This window comes from Phytophthora cinnamomi, assembly GCF_018691715.1.
Source record: "Phytophthora cinnamomi strain GKB4 chromosome Unknown Contig68, whole genome shotgun sequence".
NCBI classification, from domain to species: Eukaryota; Oomycota; class Peronosporomycetes; order Peronosporales; family Peronosporaceae; genus Phytophthora; species Phytophthora cinnamomi.
The window spans coordinates 661,037-688,984 of record NW_027151001.1 but is presented as its reverse complement, the minus strand read 5'-3'; the positions used below and the strand labels follow the sequence as shown (position 1 = coordinate 688,984).

Genomic DNA, 27,948 nt, shown 5'->3' with positions numbered 1-27,948 from the left:
ACTTCCGACTCGGCTCTTAGCTTTGAGACTTGATCTCCCCGCCGTCGAGATTCTGCGTCCAGTCGAACGCTTCCCAGTCCTTCAAGAACGCCAGCACCTCCCGCTTCTCATTCTCAGTCGAGCGGCGATTGCCATCCTCGCGCCGCCCGTACTTCGGCGGTGCTGCATCCAGCATGCCTGCTACGACAGTAACTCCAAAGTCTCGAGGGAACTTGTTCTCGTCTTCAATCACGTGTGCATACCCTCCTCGTCCTTCGCGGGTACGCCACTCAATGTGGAAATACGAGAACGTTGGGGGCACATGACTTTTAATACCGCCCTTGCTTGTGTCGATGATCGGCTTGTGAGTACTCCACTCACCGTCAGCTTGCATCAACTCCTGCTTGAAGTAAAGTGGCGTATCGAGTGCCAACTCGGAATCCACAGGAATGCACTCGATCACAGTGTGCCTCTTTCGGTGGGGTGCGCTTGTTTGCTCGATGAACACCATGCTCATGCCGTATTGCTTTTCACACATGCGTGCAAGTGAGTGTTGGAACCGCGTGATCTCCTCGTTCGCCTGTTCGTCCACTTGGACAGCTGAGCAAGTGTGGTCAATCGGCACGATCACGCAGTGCCCAGGATGCAAGCGAGGGCGTCTAGGTACAGCAAGATATGTGAACTCACCCAACGACAGCATTAAATGATTCTTGAAAGCAGGACTCTTCATGCACAATTGACATTGCTGTGTGCGCTCATCCCACTTCTTCGTTTCGTTGACGGCGATTGTATGTTCGCGCTGTGCCTGAGCGCGTCGCGTCAAATTCGAACCGGGCTCCTGTAGCATCTTCATATCCACTTGGTCCTCCTCATCAAAGCCACTGGAAAGGTTTTGAGCATTCACCTCTGTGCCCTTGTAACGCGAACCCAGTCGGACAATATTCCGTGCATGAATCGAATCCATGTTGCCTTGGCCAACGCGAGCACTAGACATCCGCTCTTCTCGCACAAGCTCTTCAAGCGATGCCGCCACGTCCGGCCCGCAAGCATCCATGGGGTCTGCACGTTTCTTTTTGCCCTTGCGTGAACCATATCGCATGTCTTCTTTCTCAAGAGGAGGTAGAGCCCCAGTAATGGCCTCGTAGTGAGGGACAGACGCAGCGGTCTTTTCGCGTTCGAGTTTAGCCTCCAACTCGTTGAGCTGTTCTGTAAGTTTTCGGAACAGAGCAGTCTTGCCCATCATCTGAGCCCGTAAAGCCCTTGCGGCCAGCTTGTTCAGCTCGGCCTTTTCGTCTTCTTTATCGACACCGCTTCTGGCCGAAGAAGCCGACACGGAGCTCTTAGTAGGTGATCCAAGAACCTTGGAGCTCACAGCATCTGGCGATCTGTTGCGCTCGGATGTCATAGTGGGCGAAGCGTCCGATACGTCCGTCGTGGAGGTGGCCGGCTTCTTATTTCCATACAGGAATGCATTTCGCTTCTCTAACTGCCGCCGCTCCGCTTCAACCTTTGCTTCATCGATAATACGTGGAGGTGGGGCCTTCCTCTCTTCAACCGCAGGTGGTGATCGTTTTTCAGCCTTCACTGGTTGTTTTCTTTCCTGCGACTCGCGGTCACTCTTGTCAGAGCGTCCGAAAGCTGCGTTGCGGCTATTCGGAGATCTGGAGCGAGAACGCCTATCTGATCTCCGTGGTCGCTTTGCAGGCTCGTGTCTCCCTCGACTGCGACTTCGACTGCGACTGTGCTTTTGGCGCTGCGAGTCGCATCTTCTCGAGTTCCTATCCTCACTATCCCGAGGCCGATTACTGCGGTATCCATCACCACGTCTAGAGGCACCCGTCCTGCCACCCCGGTCCTCAAAATCGGGTAACTTGTCGTAATCGATGGGTTCATCTTCCTCGTCATCCTGGTTGCCTCTCCGGGTAGAGTTCCGGTCCTTATACCGGCGACCACCCTCACTCTGTCTTCCTTCCTCCTCCAAATTCTGCGTCACTGAGCGTTGCACTCTACTCGAGTACTTCGACAGCAACGTTTTATCCTTCGCATCTCGTCCGATCTCGAGTTTTCGTCTCGTTCCGCCATCCTTCTCCTCTTCAACGCGATGGCGTTTGTACTGAAGGTGCGCATTCTCCCTCGCCGAGCCTCTCGCGCTCTCTCTGAGCTCATTCACAGAGCCAAATCTCTCACCTACAACCTCCTCCAACGCCACGCCAGAGGCGCGCGCTCGGTCCTGCGCGCGCTTGAGCATCTTGGCGCGCCAACTGGCACCTCCGTCTCCGAAGAGCGGCATATCTGTGTCTTCTTCTTCTTTCCTCCCTTCCTTCTCTTCTTCTTCTCCTTGAACTACTTTACTGGACACGGCGGGGGCCGCGTCCGGGTTCTTGGGGTCGTAGAGGCCGTAGACCATGCCCGTGACAGGCTCGCGCATGCCGGCGTCGATCTCTTCCTGGATCTTCCTCTGCTTGGCCTCGGCCAGCAGCTCCTCCTGCGTCTTAAACTGATCTACGGGCTCAACCTCTGGCCGCATGAAGGGCATGGACATCCACTCGTCGCGCGGTAGAGCGGCTCTCTCCTGGGTAGAAGAATCCTTCTCATGTTTAGGTTCAACTTCTTTTTCTTCTTCTTCTTCGCTGCTGCTGTATTCTCTGCGCTTTCTCTTGTGCTTTTTCCTGTGCTTACTGTCCTTCTTCGTCTTCTTCGTCTTGTCCTTCTTGTCGCGTCTTGGGTCCTTCTCGTCGCTCTCCGAGCGGCGCACGAACGTGAGCCCCTGCAGCAGCGAGCTCATAGTGGGAATGGCTCGATGCGAAGAGCACTGTGCGTTTGCTGCGTGTGGATTGGATAAAATCGATGTGTAAATCTACCAATCAGAATTATGTTGGATGTTACAACATGGTTGAAGTTGCCTTGACTATGGGGGTTTAGGACACTTTTCGTAGCACTTGCAGCCCTTCGGCAGTGCACCCTAGCTCGACGAACTTGTTGCCGACGAAAGCTTCGTCCGGATCGATGGACACCCGAGAAAGCTGCACGGAGAGGGACAGGTACGGCGACATCCTCGAGATGGTTGCTGCTTCCCGTGGCGTTATGGTCGGGTCGTCGTGAGCCGCGATGATGTCGATTGTCGTGTCGAAGCCTCGCGTTTGCAGCAGCTTGGAGAGGCCCAGCACTCCGTAGTACTCGCCTTCCGACTCGCACCGCGTCGACGCGTACATGTCGTTGCGGAAGTATAGTCTCAGCGACGGGTTGTTGCGCAGATACGCCTGAACCATGAGCGTCGTCCCTGCCAGCCAGAACTTGTGCGTGCAGTTGAATTGCACCTCAAGATGAGACGATGAAGGCGAAACCGTGTGCGTTGATATTGCGTCCGCTGAAGCCGAGGTCGACAGTGTTCCGGAGCGAGTTCTCGAAGTTCCTGTTGCCCTCTCGAGAGCTGACCGCCGCTGCGAGAATAGCGAGTAGTGGCACTCCCACCGGCAGCACGAACGCTCTCGAGACTGCAAGTTGTGCGCTTGGTTTATCAAAAATACGAGCGACCACATCCACTTGCGGTTGCGAGGAGACGGAAGGATCATTGACGTGCCGCTTGCAGGCGGCGTGACGTTGTTGTCCTCGTGCCCATTGCAGTCGGCTAGCTCCGACCGCGGTGAAATAATCGGCTTGTTCAGCAACATAGCCATTTGTGACGCACTCTTCGCCGAGATTCCAGTGCTGTCGCGAAGGAGTTCTTGCTTTATAGCTGTGGCTGATGCAGCCTTCGTATCCTCCTCGTTGATGTTGGAAGATGCTTGGCCGTTACGGAGTCCCATTTGTCGGAAGTGGGCCTCTTGTTGTTTTAGGTTGGCTCGCTCGATCATCTGCTCCAACTCCCTGTCCATTTCTTCATCCTCATCCATCAATGAAGCGCTAGACGAAGTCGGTCTTGCGACACGACGGTGCTTTCCACTGCCTTGGCTGCTGGATGTACTCCTCCGTTGGGTCATTATGGTCTTCTTTGGAATATCGACAGGCTCCGGTGCTGTGGGAACTATTGGTGAAGGTTTTCGTACGACAGAACCCGTTGCACGAAAGCAGTCCATCCACTCTGACGACAAAGCATCGCCAGTTGTGTACGACTCATCAGGAACGAATATCCCGTTGTAAACTCGTAATCGATGTTGTGATGTGAGCAACTTGGAGTCGACATAGCGCACTCGCTCCAGGCCGATATTTCCCTTGATATTCAGCATCTCTCCGGTGATAGCCATACACGCGTAGTAGTCGATCTTTGTCACGTATGAACTGCGGAACTGCGTCATGCGGATTTTCGTTGATCCTAGTACTATCGCGTGGCTAGGTCCATGCATTTGCATAACTAAATCCGACATGCTTCCAGCTGCAGGCACCAGTGCCGCTCTGCGATTTTTAGGCCTTCGTCTTGCGTTCGATGTAATAGGGTCTTGGAGAGGCGGCTCAGTTGCGCGAATTAGTTGGACTCGGACACTGTTGTCTTCTGTAAGGAACGGTGTGATGCCGCTCGTCTCTTTCAGTTTTGACTGGAGCGGCGTGCGCGGCGCGAAAAATGGTATGGTACGAATCAAGTTCGTGGGAAGCCAGTAGTTTACATCGTTGTTTGAAGGCGGTTGCTGGAGACGAGAGGACTGAGATCGTGATAATTGCTGCCAAGAGCTTTGTCGCCTTGAAGACTGCGGCTCCGATTGATCACTATCTCCGCGAAACTCGTCATCTTCATCATCACTCACAGAGCTCGCAGAGCTATCTCTCCGTCGACGAGCTCCCACAGGCGCTTTCTCGCTTGCTTCCATAATATCGTCGGGGTTAACGGGTATGCATTCTGTATATCCCAAGGCATTGATGCGCAAGTACAATCGCGATGCGCTAGCACGCTGTGCTCGTTTTCTCCCTTCTGCTGCTGCAACTTCATCCGCGGCCGCTTCTATTCGAGCATTTTCTTGTTCAGCGTTGTAAAGCTCTGGGGGGATATCGTAAATGGCGTTTATCACTAATATCAAGCGGCATAGTGTGAGCTGCGCTGGTATAACAGAAGTGCTTACAGTTGGGTCCAGTGCGTAGCTGGGATCTTGAACTCGACTCAACCCGTCTGCCATAGTTTTAGTGTTCGGCAACCCCAATGCCGCCGAGAACTTCGTCTCAATACGCTGCAATTGTTGGTCACGCTCGTAGATAGCGTAGCAATAGCTACAGACACTCCAAGACTCGTACGCAACCGCCGACTCCGGAAGCTCTCGTGCGAATGCGGCCGAGAGAAAAGGTAGTGTCTTCTCAGGGGGAAGACGAGAACGGATACGCAGCAGCATGTCGTTGATCATTTTCAGCGTCATCTTGAACGAAAGTTCACTGCTCCTATAAGCTGCGAGACAACACTTGCATTGAACCAATTTGTGGATATTTCGTTGTGATAAAGGAACAATAGCTCGTCGGTGGAGACGCTGTCGAGCTTTGTTGCGTCGATCATCAGTATCAAAGTTTTCATCGTCCTCTTCATCAAGGATCACCGTGTCACGATAATTCAAATACGTCATTCTCAACTTTAGAGGCAGCGAAAACACTCGGCCAGGATGGACTTTGTTCTGCACCTGGAATGCCTTCACCTGGAGCAGCCACCACTCCCCAGCAGCATCTTTGACGAAGTCAGCCACGAACGTTTGGAGTGCAATTCGTAAGCGCTGCTCGATATACCGAACTATCTGTAAGCAGCGAGCAAGTTAGATGTGTATGACGCAGGTCGCAGAGACAGCGACTTACTCGCAAATTTAGCTCGGAGATGGCAGCACAGCCACGTTCTGTGAGTTTGACGAATGTGCAAGCTTTGTCCGTTTGAATACTCGTGCAGAGACGACTGACAAGCGGAATACCCGCAGGGCCATCAGGTCCAGCAGTAGCAATCGTGGACGAACTACTTAATCTGATCATCCCCGGGCGCGGAGAGGTCTGTGGCCCAGTATTGCCTGGAGATGGAGATAACGGTGCGCTAGGATCTCGAAATGGCTCGATATTGCTGATCATCCACGCGTGTGGTGGCTTACCAGCCTCGTAAACTGCCCGCTGAACGAATGCTTTAGATCCATTGCACTTGACAAACTGCTGGAGTGCGAAAGACTTGTGCATGGCCATCACACCGTTCAATAGTGTTTTGACTTCGCCGAGATTAAGTAGCCGTAGTTGATTGCCTTGCGAGTTGAATACCGGTGAGACTTGAACGCCAGTGCTGTTTTGCTGGTTTGTCATGGTAGTTATGGGCTCTTTGTAAACCACGAGATATTGCTCATCCGCGATTGCCGGCGTGCCGTCTGCAAACTTGTCTAGCACTTGCTTGTCACTAAATTCTGTCAACCGTTGAACGTAGCCGTCCTTGTCGGTGTAAATCCACACGGCTCGCCCCGTTTCGCCGTACAAAATCGTATCTGGTACATTCAGCTTCAGCGCTAGGTTTTGCTTTCTCGCCGTGAACTTGGAGCTATTATCACCTGAACCAGATACATTGTTGATGCCAGACGTACTGCTGCTGTGACTCGAAAGGCCTCTCGCAGTTCTGGCAGGAGCAGCTTCTTTTGCTGCAAGAAAAGTGTAGAAATGAACTCCAGGCATAAAACTCGTCGAGTATGAGAATGCCGTCGCCGGATCCGTATATGAAACCACGCTAGCGGCACTGCGATAGCGAGCGATACTCCGATCCACTTGGAAGTCACCCTGAACACGGGAATCTTCACTGTTGACACGTCAAGATGAAGGGTATGAGTTCAAGATTAAAAAGACAGACTGCTTCTGATTAGAGGAACCTACGGTTGTCCAAGGTTCGAGCTTTGGGACAGCTCCGCTGCCGTCTTTTCCGCCTGGGACAACGCTGTCTGGAGTTTTTGCTGCATGAAGCTGGCCCGGGCACTGCTGGGTCGACGGATGTTAATTCTTCGAGGCAGAGATGGATCCTCGCTGTTGATTTGCGGTGGGGTGGCTCCATCACTGATCAGCGTCGACATGAAGCTACTCCCGCTCCCAACGCACGGAGCATCGTACAATATTTGCCACACGAGACTCTCCAGCGAGAGGTTGAAACCGCAACAAACTATTTTTTTGGGGCAAAACCTCTCTGCTTGGAGCCAACAACAATCACTCGTGGTTGCTGCGAATGGGTCATCGGAGCGATGAGTAGCAGTGAGTTCCAAGCTACGGCGACACAGCTGCTGCATCGGCAATCCAGCTCGCAGCAGCATCTTCGACAGTATACTTTCGCGGCGACTATCGCGGTTAGTGTTTGAATTGGAATCGAATGCTGCGGTCGGTCACCTGACGTGTGTTTCGTTGGTGATATCGAGTAGGATCGCTTCTTCTCTGATAACTCGCTCGACCGGCAAAAACGAGTTGTAGAATGCGCCAGGAGGAGGCAAGCTCGGGCCCGCGACAAAGCTTTGCAACAGGTTTGCATACTGGAAATGCTAGAAAAATGCTTCTATTGCTGACACCTGATGGCTATTGGTTTGCAGGCCTATCGGGTAGAGCAATTAGAGAATGAGCTCGCTGAAGCAGAGCGATTACGGGTATTGAAAGAAGAGCGAGATGCCTCGCGAATGGAGCGCAAGTTGCAGCACGTTGCAGCAGCTTACATCCAGTACATTTGGAGGCGGTACTGTCAGCTCAAGAAGGAAGAAGCATACCGACAATCTCGAGCTGAGCGACTCGTAGTGGACTTCCTTTCGTACAGAAGCTGGCGAAGGAAAACAGTTCGTCATCAGGCTTCGTTTCGGATTCAGCGCAAGTGGCAAAGATATCAGGTCGAGAAGAAGGCTAAACTCAGTCTCGCTGTGGTGGGGAACTTCCTACTACCTCTGATCCGGGCACGAAGAGCTCGAGCTCAACTAAATGCAGTAAGAATACAGCGATGGTATCGACATCAACGCTCTCGACGGCGTAATAAGTCGGCGCGGATGATCCAGCGAGCGTGGCGAATTTCCGTCTCGAAGGCTAAGATCCGGTACTACTCGCGCGCATACCGCCACTTGGCCAACTTGAAGCGTCTCGAGCGCTCAGCCCGAGTTCTCCAGCGAGCACTCGGGCAGCGGATCTTGCAGCGTCGATTGCTGCATTTCCCCGAGTTCGACGAGTACCCGAGTGTCATGGCTGTGTCGTGGCCGCCACTACGACCAGCAGAAGAGCGCGCACAGGAGTTCTGGCTACACGAGAAGCGAGCACTAGAAGAGGCGACAGCAGAACGCAAACAGCTCGAAAAAGGCGAGATAACGTTGCAGTCGGACATCGAGGGTCTTCAACGGCGTCTAGCAGACGCCAAGCTGAGACGAGGCGACGAGAGCGATCGCCTAGGTCGCCACCTCACGCTGGAAGAGCATCGCCGGCTGAAAGACGAGGAGTGCAAACAGAGGCGCCTGCAGGAGCTGGAAGAAACCATGCGGCGATCCATTCGCCTCGAGTTGGAGCGAGAGCTGGAGACTGCGCGGAGACTCATGTTGCGCACGAAGAGGCACCACTTCAATGTAGCCATCTCAGACGACCAACGCGTCGAGCTCACTTAATCAATATCCCAAAGCACAGTTCCTATGCTACTTCATACAATGTGCCCATTGGCTTAAAAGGAATTTTTAGCTACAATCGACATGGGGAAGGAGGAACTGCTGGATGCGCTCGCGGGACTGCAAGCTGCGACGTCTGTGGAGGGAATTTCGGCTCAATTCGTAGTGGTCCATGAAGGTGAGATGCACGCCTATCTTCCCACATAAAATATAGCTGAATATGTGACGTATTGGCTGAGTTTTGCAGCTTTGAACGACATTCATCGCAAGCGCTGGAGGTTCCTGGAAGATTCGTGTTCAGTCGTGTTGCGCCAAGTGTTCGGGATGGTGTCAACTATTGACGACGATGCCTTGCAAGAGGTTGATACTAGACAAGTGACAATTTCGACGAGGGAGGGCATCAACCTGAGTCTCCAATTCATCGAGCCATTGATACATTCGACGCTGTCAATTGTTGACGCGTTGGAAGACGAGCAGGAGGCCACACGAGCAGTGCTGGTTGCAGCGCTGCTGTATCTTTTTGCAAAGTTTTCTGGGCTCTCTGAGTCCGGTGACTTGAGGGAACGACTTGTGGCTGACATTCTGACGTGCGGAGTGGAGCTCCACGTGATCCTGTCCACGCTTCGGTTCCGAGAGGAGCTGGTGCAGTGTCGCCGAGCGTTGCTGCCTTCGTATGACAGCGACTCGGAGACAGACTCTGAGCTGGACTCGGATGGCGACGAGGGTATGGCGGGCGAGACAGGCGAATTTACTGTCGAGGATACGCTGTGGATCACTGACCAGGTGGCGAAAGAGTGGGGGTTGACTCAATATCAGTACTTTTTGCTGACCTCGGGACAAGAGTACGCTTTCTCGGCGTGGTCGTATCGAGGGATCGGAAACTTCATGCATGCTCTTCTCACCAATGAACAGCGTGGAGCGAATGCGCTGCCAGCTGTTGTGTCGCCGTATTCGTGGCTGTTCCACGTTGCCGCGTACTCGCACTACATGATTCACTCCGAAGACCACCAGGTTCGTTATTGTGTCGCCTGTGCAGGATAATGCGTTATTTTTTTAATCAGATCCTTGGTCTGATCATTGTATATCTGCTACAGGAACGCTTCCGTGGCCTTGAACTCCTTCGAGTGGCAGTTGGGTTTTGCCCCCCGGGGAAACTGGCCCTACCGGTTGATACGAAAAACAACTTCCAGAAGGATAAACCACAGTCGTTTCAAGACCAAGCTACAGGTGCATACGCTTGAGTGGTTACCTGTGGCAGACTTTGATGCTCACAAATTGTTTTCTTCTCACTCTAGCTTTTCGCAATCGAGACTGGATGTCTCCTTTGATCCAGGTAATTACCAACGCGATGGTTTCGTTTCCTGAGCCCAAAGATCGCTCCACGACCCTGGCTGTCCTGAAAAGTCTGGTTTCCAAAGTCGTAACCAATGATCGGTACGCAAACACTTTCAATCACGTCTATTCTCACATTAACTAACATTTCGATGACTTTGCATTGCGTCTCGCATCACTTTATCAACATATCTAGCTTTTGGTTGCTTCGAGGGCTGATCATGCAGTGTCCGTACGGAAACGTAGCAGCCGTGCTCGTTGATTTTGTTCGAGGAGATGCAGTTCAGGCGTGGTCTTCCTCCGGCAAAACCGAGCAATCGCGTGCGTACTAGCCTTGAAACGTCGACGAGTCATGTTATCAAACTAATCTTAAACTCTATGTCTTAATTCTCACAAGTAGCGTTCAAGAAATCAGCAATCCGCTTGTTACTTGAAGATGCTCTGAGCCAAGCAGCGGAACGTGATCTCGTTTTACAAGCTGACTTAGTTGCAAGCTGCTTGAGTCTTCTGAGGTTCCTTTATATTCGCGACAAGGTTAGTTTAGGATCGTCTCGAATTATGGATGTGATGTGTAACTTACCTGTTAATCGTAACGCAGGACAATGAAACAGGGATTCGCACCAAGACAACTGATCGCACAGTCTGGGAAGTACTGATGCGCATTAGCAAAAGGCTTCAAGTGAAGATTGAAGAATGCCACGGTGGCGACCATGGATCACACTCAGTTGACAACGAGTTCACGCATCTAATGATCCTGGAAGCTTCTCTGGGGTCGACGTTAGAACTTTGCAACTGAAGCCGGTCAGATCCTCAACGTCCTCCAAAGAATTAATCACATTTTTTCCATGGCGAATCAGAGGGGACAGACTGGCGTACTTGGAAGACTTGAGAGGATGACTTGGTAAGATGGGATGGTCCAGCTCCAGTGGCAAGTTCCAGTTAACAGTTGCGAATGGTTCTAATAACTCGGCCACTTTTTGCTGAAGCACTTGATCTCGTATCAGCACTTGAGCAAGGTTATCCTTCTGTTCAAGGAAAAAATGAAGACAAAAATCAGAATGTGGAAAAGATACGTGGATATGAGCTTGGTCACCATACCAACAGATCACTGACACTTGCAACGCCAAACAGTTTGAAGATCTCCGAATGAGCGTCAGCAATTGCCTTTGCGTGAGTAACTCTGGCTGCAATGTGTTGTTTCATCGTTTCGATGTTTCCTGCAGTTTGGAGTGTCAGAAGAGTGAAGAGAAAACTTTGATATGTTTCTGGTATTGTTGGCTCCTCGGTAGTGATGTCTCCGTCAACCACGAAGGCTGCCTTGAACAGTAACTCGGACGCGGCCATCGACACATCTTGAAGTGGAAGACCCAAAACCTCCGTTTCAAGTCTATACTTCACTTGGTTCAATGAATTTTCTGCAGCAGACTCAATATGCTCTGAGGGAGCTGTAATGAGTGTATCCTCAGGAGCAGGCGTTTTGCTTTGTTCGACAACTCGTGTGTTGAGAAAGCGCTCGAAGTCAGCACTAACACGGGCCTCCCTCACAATGTTCCGCTTGCTCACACGAGTGCTCTGGTCGTGGATTTCTTGAATGACACTGTAAATGCTCTTTGCAAGAGGACCTGGAATATTCCAAGATACGAGCTCGCCTATACCCCGAACATTGTACAAAATGTCGTACGCGGTGTAGCACCGATTCTCAAGTAAAGTATTGAGAAATGGTTTCGTAGCCTCCATAGCTTGCTGTTCGCTTCGTATCTGCCAAATTGAAACAGCAAGGTATCGTGAGAATGTCATTTGGTTAGGCCGTCGTAAGGCACTACCTTCACAAGTGGAGACTCTGTGCGCAGATACGACTGAAAAATCTCCGAGTTGCGGTCGTCGCAGGCGACATATCTTCCTTTCTCCCCTCGGTTGCCTGGATCGTAGCATCTTAGCGCGGCTACAAGCAGCAATCGAGCGATTGGCGCATTCATTCCACCTGGAATACTTTCCAAAAGATTCGCCGAGACGAATGCATTCGTTCGCCGTTTTACCACCGACTTCTTCGCTGAGGTCTTACAAGTAGCTTTCGTGGCTGGTGCCATGGTAACCTTGTTTGGATCTCGTGCTTCTCGTAGAACTCGTTCTGATGTCCACGGATTCGCCATTAGAGGAGCACGATTATGAAGCGTTGAGAGTACCAAGTCGGTATCCTCGATATTCTTTCGCTGAGCTTGTAGGCCGCGCCTGAATTAATTCCAATGTCAAGTTTCCAGCACGATGCACACGAAGGCAGCACAGTGAAGAACCTACATGACTGCGATGGTGTCGCTTAGCGAAAAACCCTTGGCCATAGCTTGTCGAATGACTTTAGGTGGAAAATCTGGCGGAAGCAAGTCACCTTTTCTTTTATTGGGGCTCAACGCCACGAGGTCTTCGACAAGAGCTGACTGAAGCATGGCTTGGGACACTGAACTTCCGCTCGAGTTCCCTTCGTCACTACTGTATGCTTTGGTAACCTGGTCAATACCGCTAACAAGGGGGTTTTCTAGCGCTGACGCAGTAAACCAGTCCTGCACGTACACGATCGAGTATGGATCGATTAAAGCATCACTGCAGATAAAGCACAACAAAGACTAGATATTGTACCTGCATCATTTGATCTTCGTCAAGCTTGCGCTGCCGAAGCACAGTCGACAAAAAAGTCGTCGCATCCGCCTCCTCTTCCTCAATTTTATGCATGAAACGTCGATAATCAGCATCGATCTCCAAGATAAAGCCCCAAAAGTTCCCCGACACGATGAACTGGTCGACAAGGGCCCCAACGCGTTCAGTGAGCGAGCTCCTTATCTTGAAGCGCTTCAAGTATATCCGATCGCGGAATCCCCGGTAGATCCGCTGGATTAATATTGCACTAGCCTGCGTCCACACAGATATCGTCAGAAAGATGAGCGTTCAAATGCAGTGTTTAGATAAGCACCCGAACCAGCGTTTTCCTCAGCACGCGCATTCTCGCCTCGTGAGCGTGTGATTGCCACGTTGTAAGCGCGTCTCGAAGTACGAATCGACCATAAATCTCGAACAAGGAATCGAATGACTTTTGCTTTCGCGCTGCAATAGCTGCCTTGGCCTCTTTAGTGGATACCTTTTTCTTCCAGCGTCTTGCTTCTATCACCTTGAGGGAAAATCGCCGAAGTACGTTCGCTGCGTCCATCTTCACTTTATCACGCAATAGTTGCAGCAGAAATTCTCGCTGCTTTTTGGCTATGAACATGCGCCATGTAGCTTGAATCGCCAGCACTGCAGATAAACGGACGTCTTCTTGAAAGGCAAGGAGAACGCTTTTCCACCTGCGAACGCGAAAAAACGCTCTAGTTGTGGTCTGAAGCTTTCGTGCCGCAAAGTCTCGAACATACTCTCGGATAATCTACAACTGCTTGATTAGTACCTTCCGATTCAGCTGTGTGGAGAGTGCCTACCTTGATAGCACACTGCTCCGTGGCGATGGAAGCAGTCGCTTTATCCAGCCGTGCTTTTAGGTCTGGTAAAAGTGTTTCTGCGTCGATCAGCTGCTTTGAGAACGTGTCAAAAACGTCTGAGTCCACGCGTAGCTGTTCCTTCGTCACCCTTCTCATATTTGCTGCCGCTTCAATCCTAGACCGTCAAAAACACACCAAATATCACCAATGTAAGAGTTTCCCAGCAGAAATGTCACGTAACCAAAGTGCATACTTCATCTCTTCCAACTTCTTGATCGCTTCTTGCGCTTTTATCAAGTCGTGGGAATATTTTGTGCGCAACTTCTTCTGAGTATCAATCGTTGCCAACGAGACCGCGCGGGTTTGAATCATAGCAAGTCGCATTTGGTGCAGTTTGTTGTACATCGGAGTCTTCTCGTCCACGCTGTGCATCACCGCGACAAAGTTTTACACACGGTCAATATTATAGTCGATTACGCATTGATCGGCTTAGGATTGTCAAGATGCGTACTTCCAGTCGGGCTTCCGCATCCGAAAAACACAGTTTTCTCGCAAAACCACTCGGTCAAATGCCAGCTCTGCGAAGTACTCGGCACTCTTAAGACAACGTCGTGGGCCAGAAGATCTCCTTCTCGCTCGAGTTCCTTCGCGTGCGTTGAGCCGGCAGTTAACACAAATACCACACCTGAAAGTTTTCATAGATGCACCCTGTTTCCCCATTTCGCATGTGCATGGTCGACCAGCATGGCACCCGCACGTACGCATGGTCTCATCTTCCTCTTCCGCACGCACCATGACAGCCAATGTGGGCACCTCACAGGAAATCTCCACTATTTACAGCAGAACGTCTAATCTAGGCGATCATAACTTCACAAAATGGGAACAGATATTTGATGCATTCTTTGTTTAACTGGTGAACTCCTTACTCATAGCTTCTGAGTAGTGTTCACGACGTTAAATGACATGAATCCGCTTAGCTAACATTCAGACGACAGTGCAGAACAAGCTGACCGCCCTCGGACGAGCTCGGAATCCACATCAACAGCGAACCACCGCCCGAACCGGGCAGTCCAAAGAGACCCGGACGCCAGCGGTCCAGGTACAGCGTCTTATCGCCCAGCTCCTTAACCGTGGATGTCCAAGTTGCCTTCGCGCCAGCCTTCACCTTGATTGAGGCAATCTTGTCACCTCCCGACTTGATCACCACAGACACGTCCTCGGAGTCCACACTCTCGAACAGAAGCGTCACAGTGCCGTCACCCTTCTTCTTCCAGATACCGTAGCTACCCAGGAAGGCCTGGTCCACGGTGGTTAGACCCAGAGCATCGTACAGAGTGCCGTCGTCAATCTCGCCGAGGTACTCGGTGGGACCACAGATAGGCTGCACAAACTCGGAGGCCATCCAGGCAATACCCGTGGGGTCGAACACGGACAGAATGAACAGACCCAGGTTCGAGTACTCGAGGGCCTTCTCCTTCTTGACTACGTTCTTGCCCATGTCCGTCGTGCCGTCCTCGACAATTTGGTCGACGATGACACCCAGCGTCTTGCGCAGTAGGTTGCGCGTGCTGTACGAGGACGCACTCGTCTTGTTGGTCCAGATCTGACCCATGCAGTGGTTCGTGACCACCGGAATGTCCGTCTTGATGATAGACGACTCACTCACCGCGACGCGCACATCGTTAGCGGCAGCGTTCGGGGTGTTGTTACGGACCTCGTACACCTTGCCCATGACGCGGTTCGTCAGGGTCCTCATCTCGTAGCCGCACGTGCCGTTCTTAGAGTTAAGGAACGAGGACAAATCCAACGTATTTTTGTCCAAAGCAGTCGTGTTAAGGACTCCAGACTCACGCAGCATGAGCATCACGTTGTCCGACGAGGCGAAGATGGCCTCACCAACCATGACAGCCATCATGACGACAGCAGACACAACAGCAAGAATCGTAGCAGAGAACATGAGCTTGGGCGGAATCTTGAGGCCGAAGCAGGCCGAAATGGCCATGGGCAGGTCGAGAATGACAATCTGGAGCTGGAAGGCCTTGTCCATGAGCTTTTCCGTATCGGTCGTCGGAATCGTGGTCTGCTTGTAGCGCAGGTAGTAGATGATCGACTTGACGGCGTTGACAACGTTGATGGCGCACGTAAGAGCGAAGTTGGCGGCCTTGTAAGCAGACACCAGCGTACCGAAGACACCCAAGGTGGCGGCGTTCAGAGCCACAGCAACCACGGAGGCAACCTTCGAGATGATTTCCTGCGTGCAGTCAGCGTTTTGAGGAATGCACTCCATCAAACAGTCGAGGGGATAGTTTAGGGGGCACTGGGTGACACATTTGTTCTTGTCCTTGTTGAAACCCGATGGACACGTGCCCTGACTGCTGACGCCGAACCTCTTCTGGTAGCAGGCATTGTCGGAGGCAGTCTCAAGAGGACCGACCCAGTTTCGGATCGTGGTTTTATAGTTGTAGACATCGGGAGAACCGCCAGCAGGTACGGCCATAATATCGGTGACTGCGAGGTCTGTGACTCCAGATTTCGTCCAGATCGCTCCAAGACAGAAGACGGCACTACTACTTGCCCGACCATAGAATCCAGCAAACTGAAAGCCCTTTGGTGGCGTAAGCACGATGCTGTTGGCCGTCTTGCTACCGACGGCCACAGTCTTCTTGGCCGACGTCGTGATAGCCAGGTAGAAAATGCACGTCTTGCCCTTGTTCTTGTCCCAGTGAATTTCAATCTCAGTGATCGTGTCGCCCATTTCCATCTCAGCGAACTTCTCGCTACCACCAGTTCCACCGTGAACCAGGTTACCGACTGCTTCCTGTGTGAACACCATCAGGCCGACCTGGTCCAGGCGGCGCTCACCGCGCAGGGTAACGTTAAGGATCATTTGTCCGAACTTGATGTTCTTGATGTCCGAGAAGGCATTGCCGTGTTCAGCGCCTCCATACAGCTGACTCAGTGTAATGTCACCATCGTCGATCGTGTTGTTCTGGGGAGCGGTCGGGTCACCGAACAGGTCGATAGCACTGCTGCCCGAGCCGAACAAGCTGCCGTACTCCTTCATGAAATCCGCGAAGCTGAGGCTGCCTGAGCCAAGGCCGCCAAGACCGCCACCCGATCCAGACGAGTCCAAAAGACTGGACAGGTCATTACTACCCGATCCACCAGAGCTGCCAAGCAGGTCAGCCAGAGATGTTCCTGACGAGCTATCGTCAAGCAAATCGCTCAACGAACTGCCGGACGCATCGCTGCCAAGGAGGTCGTCCAACGAACTGCCAGAGGTTTCTTCCGAAGCGCTCTCGGAGTTGGCGGCTGCAACAGGCTTCCTAGTCTTCTTAGCAGGCTTCTTTGTTTTAGGGAGGACGTCACCGCTGCCCGAAGCAGCTTCCGATGCACTCTCGGAGCTGCTAGTAGCGACGACAGGCTTCCTGGTCTTCTTAGCCGGCCTCTTGGTCTTCGGTGTTGCGGCCTCGCTTCCGGAGCCGCTTTCAGATGCTGCCGACGAATCACTGGGCGGAGCGGCAGCTACCAAAGGCTTCTTTTTCTTCTTAGTGAGCGGCTTCTTTGTTGTGGCCTCGCTTCCGGAGGCCGCATCGCTACCAGCGCCGGTCGAACTGTCGGCACCCGCCGAAGCCGTAGAGCTCTTGCCAGCATTTTTTTCAAATTCGCCCTTCAGACTGCCGAACTGGGACAGCATGCTGCTGTAGGACGGTCGCACGTACTCCGTACCCGGAATTGGTGTGGTAGTCGCCAAAGACGCGCCTGTGTCCGAGGCGGGGGTCGAGCTAGACTTCTTACCAGTGATCCAGCTCCACAATCCACGTTCCTCGCCTTCCTCGGCGACATTGTTGACTGAAGACGGGATTTTACCCGCTTTCACGGTACCCGGCGCATCTTGCGCGCTGAGCGGGGTGTTCTGGAAATTTTCGTTCACTTGGAGGCCGTTAACCGAGCCTGTAACCTGGAGCACCTGCACGAGCAGCGCTGCCTGGACGAGCACCTTCACTGCGCGGAGCACCATGTTTGCAATTTCCAATCTCAGAGGCAGGCACCAGACACTCGGGAAGTAGCAAACTGGCTTGCGTCGAAGGCGGAAAAATGCAGAATGCGGCGGCAAATCTCATGCTGGTTCGCGCTACAGTGCGGAGCTCGATATTGCTGCAAGCTTTCATACATTTGCCAAGTATTGCTGCGCTACATACGAACGGCAAAGAGCCTGCGATGTAATGATGGGATAGCAGGTTGGGCTTTGGCCATGATCCAATTCAGGATGGGGTCTGCTAGGTTTTGGTCCAGATTCGGACCGACTCCCTTTGCTTACGACCAGAAATCCTGCGTTCCTTGTCAGTTGTTCTCGACCACCAGCTGGAGTGACGGCGCCAAAATCAAACAAAAGCACCGACAGGCCAATTCCTCACTTTCTGATCCTCGGGCTGGTGATTCACCAGTGGTGAACGCTGCAAAAATGGAGGCTTCATGTACATATATTTCTTCCCCAAAATATGGACGACTTCTCATCGCAATATGACTACCCCGAAGGTTGGTGCTGCGAAACTCGACACTTAAAGTAATTCATGAAACTCTTTGATGAACGTTTGCACAGAAGGCTTCGTGGTTGGTGCCGTCGCACATACTGGTGTCTTTGTAGGCTGCTCATCGGCGATGGTCGAAATCGATGGCCCATCAGTTTATGCTCTGAGCTCGTCCTATGCGGTAACGTCAAACAGCCACTACAGTACATCGAGTCTTAGAGAGCCACCTGATATATCCGAGTTTGGCGGGGCTTGCGTTTTGATAAGTGTACGATTAGACGATTTTGTTCTTCCTGTACTGGTAGAAGCAACTTGTTTTCAGAGAAGCATGACCTAACTAGAATCAGTAGTTTCTCCATTTACTCTGAATACTTTATAATCATTTGATATCACAGATAATAAGTTATAAAGTGGCGCCTTGCACTGCATTGACAAGTTTGCATCATAGCACTCGACCAATTGGCGGTGCCAAAATATCTTTTGCTGAACAGTGTACCTATCATATTGTTCACTTCGGTCCTTGCCAATTGGCAGACACATCTGGCTGTGTGGTGAACAGTACGACACGATCTGTATACTTTTAGGTGACAAGCAAGACCTGCCAATCGTCAAAATGTCTATTTGTTGTTGCCATTTCTTTTGCGGTCGTGGTCCGTGGTCCACGAACGCAAGATCGTTTTCATCGTCAATCCTCAAATTCAACTTGCTCACTCGATGAGGCCAAACTGCGAGCCGACGACTGTGCGAGCCTCGTCCTTCTTTCAGAAAAGGACAAAGGAGTCCTTTGTCCTGCGCTGTGCTGTACCGAATCGGTACTACCGATACATACGTATTTGTAGGCGTGCATGTCTCGAAAATTGTACTTGATGATTACCTCGCTTTCGCTGGCCTCTCATCTTGCCTATCTTCTTGTTCGTGCATCCATACGCTCCTTAAGCATAATTGTAAATGTATACGGCTCTTCAGGGGGCTCAAATTGAGTCTACTTTAAAGAAAGTTTCCGGTAGAGAGAGGATCAGATTATTGTATTCTATTAACTTAAGTGCACTCAAGTACTAATGTCCTAAGCCAGGATATCAGCGCCGGTGTCTTCAAAGAGCCCCGTGGCCTTACGTGGGTTCTTGTCGGGGTGACTCATGGAGGGGGCTGTCGAACACATCTAAGCAGAGAAGGAGCCGTGTGCCCTGAACTGTGCTGTAAAGAAAGTTGTGAAGGCCACCATCGGCGATGCAGTCCCAAACTTGGCGGGGAAAAGGTATGATAACATGCAACGTACCATAAACACCTTCTCTAGAGTGTGGTCTTATTTGAGCAACAGTTCTTGCAGCCGCCTGTTCTATACTATATGGTAGTGGTACAGTACAGCACGGGGAGAGATTTGTCACAAGACGTCGCTACCGTTTTACTGTACCAGTAAGCAATAGCAAGTGCACCGAGCAAACACATGGCGCTCGACCGATGCGATGGACTCGAGCGCGCAGTTTCAAGATCACTAAAGTCACGAAGCGGTGGGAAGGTATTCCTGCAACGAGATCGGCACTCTATCGACGGATGAGGTGTTCTTACACGGAGAAGTTGTCATAATGTCTTTTGTCAATGAAAAAGAGGTGGAAGGCCACTGTGTGGGGCTAACGAGGTGGTGTTTTTAATTAATGCGTCGTCAACAGAGAGTGTTTCCTTGAGCTTGATTAGATGGATGACGACGATGGCAGAAGCCGTAGCGTACATGTAGTGGATCCTTCCGTGTGAAAGCTTATGGAGCAAACTCGGTACGTCCCCTGCACACCGAATGAACACGAAGTCAACGATTAGCTTCGTCGGTTCTTGGCATTGTAAGCTTGCCCTTCCAATCAGGAATTTTGGCAAGGATATAAGCTGGAAGGACGGCTCGGCAGCATCGGCTTTTGCGCGCTACTGGTTTACTTGATCTTGCTGGCGCAAGCACTCATTGTGGCTGGAGCGCACGTGATATCGTGGGTAAGTCCTACGTGCATTTGGCAACACTGGTGCGATGAAGGAGGCTTATATGTGGGAACTGCGTCTTGTCACGGTAGGGAGCAACGCAGGAATGCTTTACGGGCTTTTCGAGTGTGCTGACCGCTATGAAGGTACGAAGTTTGTCAGTGCAGGAATAATTTCGAGTTTACATGCCGACGGGTATTGTGTCGGCCAGGTGATTTTGAACGTCAACTCGCCGACATTCACGAAGCTCTACAGCTTTAAGGTGCCCACCAAGTACGCGGCGTAGCTCGAGTTGGTTATCACCTACCTTCTAGTCCCGAAACTGCCGATACTGGCTCAAGGTGCTGGTCTCGTTGCAGGTGCGCGCGTAACAAGTAGAATGCTGTCCTCCGTGCACATTGCTCACGGTCGTGCTTATCGCAGGATATGTTTACGTTGTGACCCCGAACGCTCAGGGGGTCGTCGAGTGCGTGGCACATCACGTGCAGCAGCTCTTGATTCGAGTTGGAATAATGAAGAGACCCCTGCAGTGGTGGCAGTTGGGGACGAGGTTCATGGATTCCATGCGCCGACGAAAGCAGCGCTGGAAAGAACGAGGAGAGTAGCTCGCTTCCTCGTCACGTGGTCTACTGCACAAGAAACAATTCTGGCCTTTTAAAAAAAATGAACTTCGAGTAAACTATGCTTGAAGGACAACGGTGGAAATTTGTCTTCGTCTTCAGCACACTTCCGGTCTTAGATAAGGTGCTGGAAGCTCTCCGCCTGGATGCTGTACTGCGCAGCTTCGCCTCCGCCTCTGCTGTGCTCTTCCAGCATGAAAGTCACCACGCCACAGTTGCTCATCTTGGCCTCCTTGGTCTCGTGCTGCACGTCGCTGGGGAAGAACTCGCGGCAGAACGCCCGGAACCAGAGCGAGTGGCCGTACACGACCACCACGTCCTTCTGCTGCTGGAAGACCCAGTGCGCGAACGCCAGCAGGCGGTCCCGGCCGGTGCCCAGCACCGCCTTGTTGCCATGGCTCTCCGCCACGTTGAGCAGCTCGTCGTGGCGCTTCTCGCCTCGCGGCGCCTGTGCCAGCACCTCGTGCGGGTGGGCGGCGTGCGGCTGGCTGAGCGCCAGCGTGTCCAGGTTGCGGCCGATCTCCTGCAGACACGACAGCACGTGGATGCTGTCGCCGGGCGTCTCCAGCCTCGAGGCCGACGCGAGGCGCGCCGTGTCGATGGCGCGGCGCAGGTTGGAGGCCGCCACGACGCTGCCGGGCAGCGGGCAGCACAGATAGCGCAGCAGCGCGCCCTCCTCCGTCTGAGGCGGGGAGTGGCGGTGCGGCTGCACGGGCTCAACGGGCTCTGCTGCTATTGCAGTGGCAAGGTCGTCGCTGCCGCCGCCGGCCAGCGCGCAGAGCGGCGCCTCGCTCACGTGGTCGCGCAGACTCTGCGCCTGGAAGCGGCCGCGCCGGCTCAACGGCGAGTCCAGGAAGACCGAGTCGCCCGAGGGCAGCAGCAGCCACTCGCGCGCCACCGCGTGAAGCAGACTGGCGAGCGCGCGCAGGTTGAGCCCGCGGTTGAACACGACGTTCCACTCGGACTCGGCGTGGCGCACGAACAGCACGCGCCTGCGCTTGGTCACGACGGGGGCGGCGGCCGAGGGGTCCAGCAGGACGCTCGACTCGGGGGCTGAGACAGAGGACGAAGAGGAGGAGGAGGAGGACAGCCAGTGCTTGTCGCTGGAGAAGAGCAGGTGCAGCAGCGCCAGGAGGAAGAGCTGCAGCTTCCACGCGACGTGGTCGGCGGCGTCCAGCAGCGCGGGCCACACGCCCAGAGACGCCAGGCGACGGCGCACGCCGCGGTTCATCAGGTCGAAGTATCGGTGAGGAAGAGCTGCAATGAATATATATCCTTGATTGGCAACCTACCTCAAAAAGAAAACTAAAATGGTGTGTCAAACTCAATATACTCAAATAGTAAAGAGGAGGGATTCACAGTGGTTCCTTTGTAAACAGTATGTCTCGTGTCAGCTCGTTCTCTTCTCCGCTGGCGAGCTCCAGGAGGTATGATCTCGCCGAAGCTATAAAGTGTTTGCCGATTCAAAAGATAGGGTACAAAAGAGCGAGAGCATTTGTAGAAACTATTATAAGGACCATAAAATGGTATTGGAAAGAGGTGGTGAATTGCACACCACTTGCTTATTTTGAAGCACTGGCAGTCAAGAGTGTTGCCGTCAACATCGTGGCCTACGCACCGACACTAAGCTGCTGCGCCGGGTCGTAAAGGGCAAATTAGCGAAGCAAAATCTCGACAAATGACAAATACTAATACACGTACTGGGTTCTGCGTGAAGTCATCAATACGGGACCGGTCTACAATACAATCGAAGAGCTGTAGTGCTGCTGCGACGGCGCAATGAGGACGACGAGAAGCACGTTGCGGATGTGAGGAACTGGACATGCGTCAATTGATGGCACTGGTTTCATAATACAAGGTCTACAGTATTGCTCAGTTTGACGAACAAGAATAATCAGAGTAATCCTGTTGTTGCATCATCGAGGTACAGTACTATGTACATGTGCTGAATTATTAATTCATGTATACCTGTAGTGTACTAGTATGTACGTGGGTTGGGTGAGAAATTTGCCATTCAGTCGTGCTTCGTGGTGTTGTCATTTTGCTGTCGCACTGCTCTCTTGCCCCGACTCTTAAGTATTTCTTAAATTCTGATCATTATTATCACAATATTGTCTTATGAGTTACATGAAGAAGGGTGTAAATAATACTACTTCAAAGTAGTTCTAATACAACTTGGATTTTCATATGTAGCACGTACACTGGGAAGCCCAACTTTGTGTCCACAAAAATCATACTATGCAGTCAACGCCAACTTTTAGTGAGCATATGATCAAGACTCCGGCTACATGAATTAACTCTTTTAGCTCTTTAGGAGTCACAAAATATTTTGTAGAAGCTGCGCGTTACGTTAAGGTATTGCTTGGTAAAGCTTAAAAAAAACTGCATTGGCCAACGCGTCAGTAATGCCTCACGGAGAATTAACAAATACAACTTTTTTTACTTGGCCTTAATCCGTCAACGCCAGCGAAACCACATATATAACTTTGGTAGCTTGGCGAGAGGTCACTGCAGCGCCTGAAGCGAGTCGTCACAGAGCATGGCAACAAGACGAGAAAGAGCTGAGGATACATTCAATGAGTTGGTGGTGCTGCTGCGGCGCAATGAGGAAGACGAGAAACATGCTGCAGATGTGGAAATGGACATGCGTCGATTGTTAATGATGGCACGTGATGCCCACTTGCGAGATCAACTAGTCCAAGTACAAGGGGTTCGTCGAGTTACTCAAATTGCTAAAGCTGCTACACATCTGGTAACACAACGTATCTGCGCTGGGTACGATGTCCGTTTTCAAAGTATACTACAGACAGTTGGTCGTAACATGTTGTCTCGTAGGATTCTCGGGAACCTGGCACTCTCAGAACGAGGTCGGCTCAGTGCAAGTTCCTGTGACAGGTTAGTTGCAAAGATGGCATTAGCGTTTTGAAACTACAGTACCTAATATCTTGCAGATGGAATTGTGTTTCGCACCGGCACCAATGTCCGCTTTCAATGCTGTTATGGAACACGTACGCGAGTGGTGACAGCGAGTTAATGAGAACAAGCGCTGCCGCATTGGTCGCGTTTTCAACGCAGAATCAGTGCCAAAGACATTTAGATGCCCTTGCGGGTATTCCGATTCTACTAAGGTCGCTTGATGTCAAACAAGCCGACGGCGCAGCCACGGACACTGCAATCTATGCGGCAGCAACGCTGTGGAATATATGCAAAGCACCCGCGCTATTGCTGAAATTGGAGGTGCGCGAGCTTTGCCATGAGCAATCAGGGGTCTGATTATACCAATGGTATGCTAAACGACTTGTGTCGTGGTGTGTGGTCGTAGGACAGACCATATACGGGCTTTTGAAGGACCAGCTGACGCGTAAGCTTAGCAACCTGCTAATCGCACCACTTGAGCCGTTCCAGCTCTATCTAACTGAGACGGGGGAGCGTGGCATGCCGGTGCTTCTTGAATTCGACGGTGAAAACCTCAATGTGCAGGTCACCGCTTCCATATCTACACAACTCAATGTTGTTCTAAGTATTGAGAACTACACAGGTCGAGCTCGCTCTCTAGCGGACCAATTTCGACCCAAAACACCCCCCGCATCTGCGGTAGCATCGAGGAACCGGGCTCAAGGGCTGGCGTCAACGCCACAGGCGGGGACCAGCATTGCCCATTATGATGAGAGCGGAATATTGGCCTCACGAACGTGTGCAGTCTGCGCCAAAGCAATCCGAGTATCAAGAAGATTGTCTAGACGGCAGCCTGCGTTACTGTGTTCACGAGATGGATGTGGCCAAATGCTTCACCTCAGATGCAGTCGCTGGGCGATGCTGTCGGCAGAAGTTATCGCTACCATCGTAGCAGAGCCCGGAAGACTGGTTTTCTTTTGCGACGTGTGTGTTTTGAAGACTTCGCTGTCCTACTGGGACTTCCTAGCAGCTCACGCGCAGCACGAACAACTTTTGACGGAAAACTTGTTCAAATCGGTTTGTATTACGCGGGTACCCGCAATGGCACCTGTCAGCAAACGATCAATTTCAAGAAGCACAGAGACCGAGGCCCGTCCTAATGCACCAAGTCAGCAGGAAAGCGAAAGCAGCACCAACAACAAAACTATCGCTGATGTTGACGAGGAAGACCGGTCACCCTGGCCCTCCGTGATGCTGTTTGATCGTAACGCAAACCTTGTGGGGGTTGGTGACAAATGCTTTCGCATTCCTGCGAGCAGCCGAGATCCAGAAATGTATATCCTGATAGTCAGGTATATTTCGACGCGAGCCTACCCAGCAACGCGACAGGAACGCGCAATAGCCAAGCAAAATGACCAAAAAAACAACAATGACGTGCCGGTGTTGAGCAAGTGGGAGGTATCATATGCTCGCCAAGGTGCCCTCGATATCCCCTTGTCACCAGGTAACGCAGTATTTTGGCCAGCACCATTCACGCGTGATATCCTCGCGCTGGAATACTCCCGGCGTACTGTGGATGAACTTGACCACGCATTCATGTACGAGTTTCAAGGCGAGCAACCTCACGACAAAACCTTTTCAGTAGGGTGTCGACTGCCAGAGAAAGCGGGTCCACTTTCTTCATCTGCTACAGACTCGTTATCAATTTGGCCCACAGTGCTTGAGGGTTTATGGATGAACCTGACTCCACGCAAAGGCATCTGCATGAAGTTGCTAGCTGCTCAGCTCGGGCAACTCAAGAAGCTCCAAGAAGTTCAGATTCTCCACACAAAGAAGAAAGACAAGCCCCAAGGCGTTCGCAAGCTGCGCAAACCACACTTTACTGGACAGCAGCTTAACAAAGTCGCCGTTGACACAACCTAGTGACTCACCAGTCAGCATTAAAGAGATATTCGTGCAGTTAAGAAAAAAAAGTGGAAATATCTTCACAGCCTCCTTGATATTTAACGTGTACAGGGCTGCATTAGATTCGACGCATTCATCATGCAGGCCCAACATTTTCGCTTACACCTTGAGGGTGATGTCAGTGTAGATGCGCAGCAAGTCGTCGACAGGCCCCGCCGGCAAACTGGAGGCCATACCATAGATAGCGCTGCCACCCTCCGGGGATGGATTGGGGTCTTGCTTCACTTCGTTCACAGCTTCCTCCAGCGCACTCAAGAACTTCTTTGCCTTGCCAATGTGGCGCACAGTCACACACAAGTGCACGGATGTGGGGTGCTGCAAGGGGCTGAGACTCCAGCCATGCTTCGCCATCACGTCGCTAACCTTGAGAGCATTCACGCCCTTGTCGCCGGCAAAGCTCACGACCATGGCCTTCGGGTCTCCCAGAAGATGGATACCGTCGATCTGCTGGATGCCGGCCTTAATCTCGTCCACAGTCTCCAAAATGCCCTTCGTCTTCTCAATGTATCCTTCATATCCAAGACGCACCATGGATGCCCACGCTGCAGCACTCAGCGCACCAGGACGGCTGCCTGCCAAAGTAGGTGTAGCGTAGAGCCCTCCCGTCCAGTCTGGATACGAGAAGTACTGGAATCGTCGGATCTCCGCGTTCTTGTACAGCACCACAGACGTTCCCTTGGAGCCGTAGCCGTACTTGTGGGTGTCGCAAGACATACTGGTGACACCAGGCAGCGAGAAGTCAAACACCGGGATATCCGAACGCAGTTTGCGCGCAAACGGCAGCACGAATCCACCGAGGCAGCAGTCCACGTGGAGCCCGACATCGTTCTGCACGGCAAGTCTGGACAATGCTTCAATATCGTCAATCATCCCGTGCGGGAAGTTGGGCGCGCTGCTATACAGCATGATCGTGTTGGCTGAAATGCTCCAGCGCACGGCAGCCAGATCCATCTTGAGCGTCGTGGGGTCCATGGGCACCTTGACGAGCTTGATCCCCAAGATCTCGCAGGCCTTGTCGATAGCCGCGTGCGCCGTCACGCACGCGATGATCTCGGGCTTGGTTATGTTGTGTTTGTGGCGGTAGTAATCGCGGTGGGTCTTGGTTGCAAGGAAGATGCTCTCGGTACCGCCGGAACTGAGCGTGCCGCAGACCTCCTGGTGTCCTCCGTTCATGAGCCCCGCGGTCATAGCAATGACCTCGGCCTCGAACTTGTTCACAGCCGGCCACAGGTCGGCGTGCAGCGGGTTGGTCACCGCGAAGAGCGCGTAGGCCTTGTTGAGCACGTCCAGGTGCTCCTTCTCGCCGTGGTAGACGGCGCCGGAGACCAGCCCGTCCCTCCACTTGTCGTCGCTGTTGCCGGCCAGCTCGGCCATGAGGTTCAGCAGCTGCTGGTCGTCCATGCCCTTCTCGGGCAGCGCGCGCAGTTTGTCCATCGTGGCGGCCAGCTGGTCGTCGCCCTTGAGCGAGTGCTCCACCTCTTCCTCGATCTTCCTCATCTCGTCCGCCACCTTGGCGGACACCACGGGCAGCCGCTTCAGCGCGTCCACCACGGCGCCGCCCACCACGTTGAGCAGGTTCTTGCGGGACACGAAGCGCAGGCGGCGCGTAGTCTGCGCGGCGAGCGCGAGCGCGCTTCCTACCAGCGCGAGCAGCAGCGTGTCGCTCAGCACGGCCTCCAGCACGGGCGAACGCTGCTGCGCCGCCGCCCAGAGCTGCAGCGCGAGGCTCGAGGATAGCTGCGTAGAGGACAGCGCCACGAGGTAGCGGTAGTAGGCGAAGAGCAGCAGCAGCGACGGCCAGAGCTTGGCGAGCCAGCGGTCCACGTTCAGCAGCGGCCGCAGCGACAGGTACAGCACGGCGGCGGCCACAGCGTAGGCCGGGAGGCGCTCCTCCGGCACGGGTAACAGGGCCGCGTAGAGCGGCGGCATGACAGCAGAGTGATGGTCCCTGTTGGGTTGCAGTTCTTTTGAAGAATGCGGAAATGGGTGGGTGAGTTGAAGCGGTGGGTCGGTACCGTCAACACGCGTGCGGCACGAAACCAGGGTCCAAATCGGGGTGGTTGACGGCACGCGGCGTGCCGTCAACGCGGCGTGCCGTTAACCGCCACCCCGATTTAGACCATGGTTTGAGGCGATGCGGGGACTAATCAGAGTAGAAGATGACGCGTTCAGTTTAGTCCACGGCGGGTTGACGTTCTAGAAGGCGCCACTCGATCGTGCGGCGAAAGCTGGGCCTAGCTTGTATTCTCGGTGTCGTGGTTGAATTCGCTGCTGTTCCAGCGGATTCAGGGGTCGCTGGGTGGCGGAGTGAGTCCCCAATCATTGATCTCCAGTCTAGCCTGCTTTAGGCCGACTTGGCCTGACATCGTGGCAAGCTTTCACGTAGGCGCTTGACCAACTCGGCTCCCCTTCGCCGTATCTTTCAGTCGGAGGACACTATCGTGGCCATGTGCTGGGGTGAATGTTGCTTACGGTACCCGTGCCAGAAGGTCTGGCCCAGAACCATCTTGTTGACGTCGCAAGCAAGGCGCGGACTAAACCACACCGTTGGCTACCAGCATTAGATTAGTCTGAATCACCAGATTAGTCTAGATACCGCCAGCTCTTCGCCAACGACCCAAGTTGGGCCAAGGCCAAAGACCTCGCCAACGACGCCTTCCGT

The 27,948-nt window shown here is 52.7% G+C and overlaps 8 protein-coding genes across 9 annotated transcripts; 3 read left to right on the top strand and 5 right to left on the bottom strand.

The window, feature by feature from the left end:
• Positions 1-16: 16 nt before the first annotated feature.
• IUM83_07797 (uncharacterized protein) lies at positions 17-2,764 on the bottom strand (the record flags this gene model as incomplete). Its single annotated transcript, XM_067932121.1, has 1 exon — positions 17-2,764. The coding sequence occupies one exon, from the start codon at positions 2,762-2,764 to the stop codon at positions 17-19; it is 2,748 nt and encodes a 915-aa protein (XP_067786268.1).
• A 133-nt stretch (positions 2,765-2,897) lies between these two features.
• IUM83_07796 (uncharacterized protein) lies at positions 2,898-3,785 on the bottom strand (the record flags this gene model as incomplete). The annotated part of the gene is made up of 1 exon (XM_067932120.1): positions 2,898-3,785. The coding sequence occupies one exon, from the start codon at positions 3,783-3,785 to the stop codon at positions 2,898-2,900; it is 888 nt and encodes a 295-aa protein (XP_067786269.1).
• Positions 3,786-7,139: 3,354 nt separating this feature from the next.
• IUM83_07795 (uncharacterized protein) lies at positions 7,140-8,522 on the top strand (the record flags this gene model as incomplete). Its single annotated transcript, XM_067932119.1, has 3 exons — positions 7,140-7,241; positions 7,314-7,412; positions 7,479-8,522. The coding sequence occupies 3 exons, from the start codon at positions 7,140-7,142 to the stop codon at positions 8,520-8,522; spliced, it is 1,245 nt and encodes a 414-aa protein (XP_067786270.1).
• An 81-nt stretch (positions 8,523-8,603) lies between these two features.
• IUM83_07794 (uncharacterized protein) lies at positions 8,604-10,647 on the top strand (the record flags this gene model as incomplete). 2 transcript variants are annotated; one of them, XM_067932118.1, is made up of 7 exons in its annotated part: positions 8,604-8,697; positions 8,767-9,530; positions 9,614-9,746; positions 9,815-9,953; positions 10,048-10,172; positions 10,252-10,385; positions 10,450-10,647. In XM_067932118.1, the coding sequence occupies 7 exons, from the start codon at positions 8,604-8,606 to the stop codon at positions 10,645-10,647; spliced, it is 1,587 nt and encodes a 528-aa protein (XP_067786272.1). The 2 variants fall into 2 exon arrangements, with proteins under 2 accessions (XP_067786272.1, XP_067786271.1); XM_067932117.1 differs by having other exon boundaries at positions 10,249-10,385.
• Positions 10,648-10,653: 6 nt separating this feature from the next.
• On the bottom strand, positions 10,654-17,333 carry IUM83_07793 (putative haustorium-specific membrane protein; the record flags this gene model as incomplete). Its single annotated transcript, XM_067932116.1, has 11 exons — positions 10,654-10,669; positions 10,728-10,876; positions 10,950-11,609; positions 11,675-11,793; positions 11,914-12,080; positions 12,147-12,406; positions 12,483-12,752; positions 13,313-13,487; positions 13,566-13,736; positions 13,824-13,890; positions 14,501-17,333. 11 exons carry the CDS (start codon positions 17,331-17,333, stop codon positions 10,654-10,656), a joined length of 4,887 nt encoding a protein of 1,628 aa, XP_067786264.1.
• A 2,094-nt stretch (positions 17,334-19,427) lies between these two features.
• On the top strand, positions 19,428-20,247 carry IUM83_07792 (serine protease family; the record flags this gene model as incomplete). The annotated part of the gene is made up of 7 exons (XM_067932115.1): positions 19,428-19,480; positions 19,577-19,613; positions 19,699-19,821; positions 19,899-19,952; positions 20,018-20,068; positions 20,121-20,165; positions 20,230-20,247. The coding sequence occupies 7 exons, from the start codon at positions 19,428-19,430 to the stop codon at positions 20,245-20,247; spliced, it is 381 nt and encodes a 126-aa protein (XP_067786265.1).
• A 294-nt stretch (positions 20,248-20,541) lies between these two features.
• IUM83_07791 (Histidine phosphatase superfamily, clade-1) lies at positions 20,542-21,657 on the bottom strand (the record flags this gene model as incomplete). The annotated part of the gene is made up of 1 exon (XM_067932114.1): positions 20,542-21,657. The coding sequence occupies one exon, from the start codon at positions 21,655-21,657 to the stop codon at positions 20,542-20,544; it is 1,116 nt and encodes a 371-aa protein (XP_067786266.1).
• Positions 21,658-25,385: 3,728 nt separating this feature from the next.
• Positions 25,386-27,215, bottom strand: IUM83_07790 (Sphingosine-1-phosphate lyase; the record flags this gene model as incomplete). The annotated part of the gene is made up of 1 exon (XM_067932113.1): positions 25,386-27,215. The coding sequence occupies one exon, from the start codon at positions 27,213-27,215 to the stop codon at positions 25,386-25,388; it is 1,830 nt and encodes a 609-aa protein (XP_067786267.1).
• Positions 27,216-27,948: the final 733 nt, after the last annotated feature.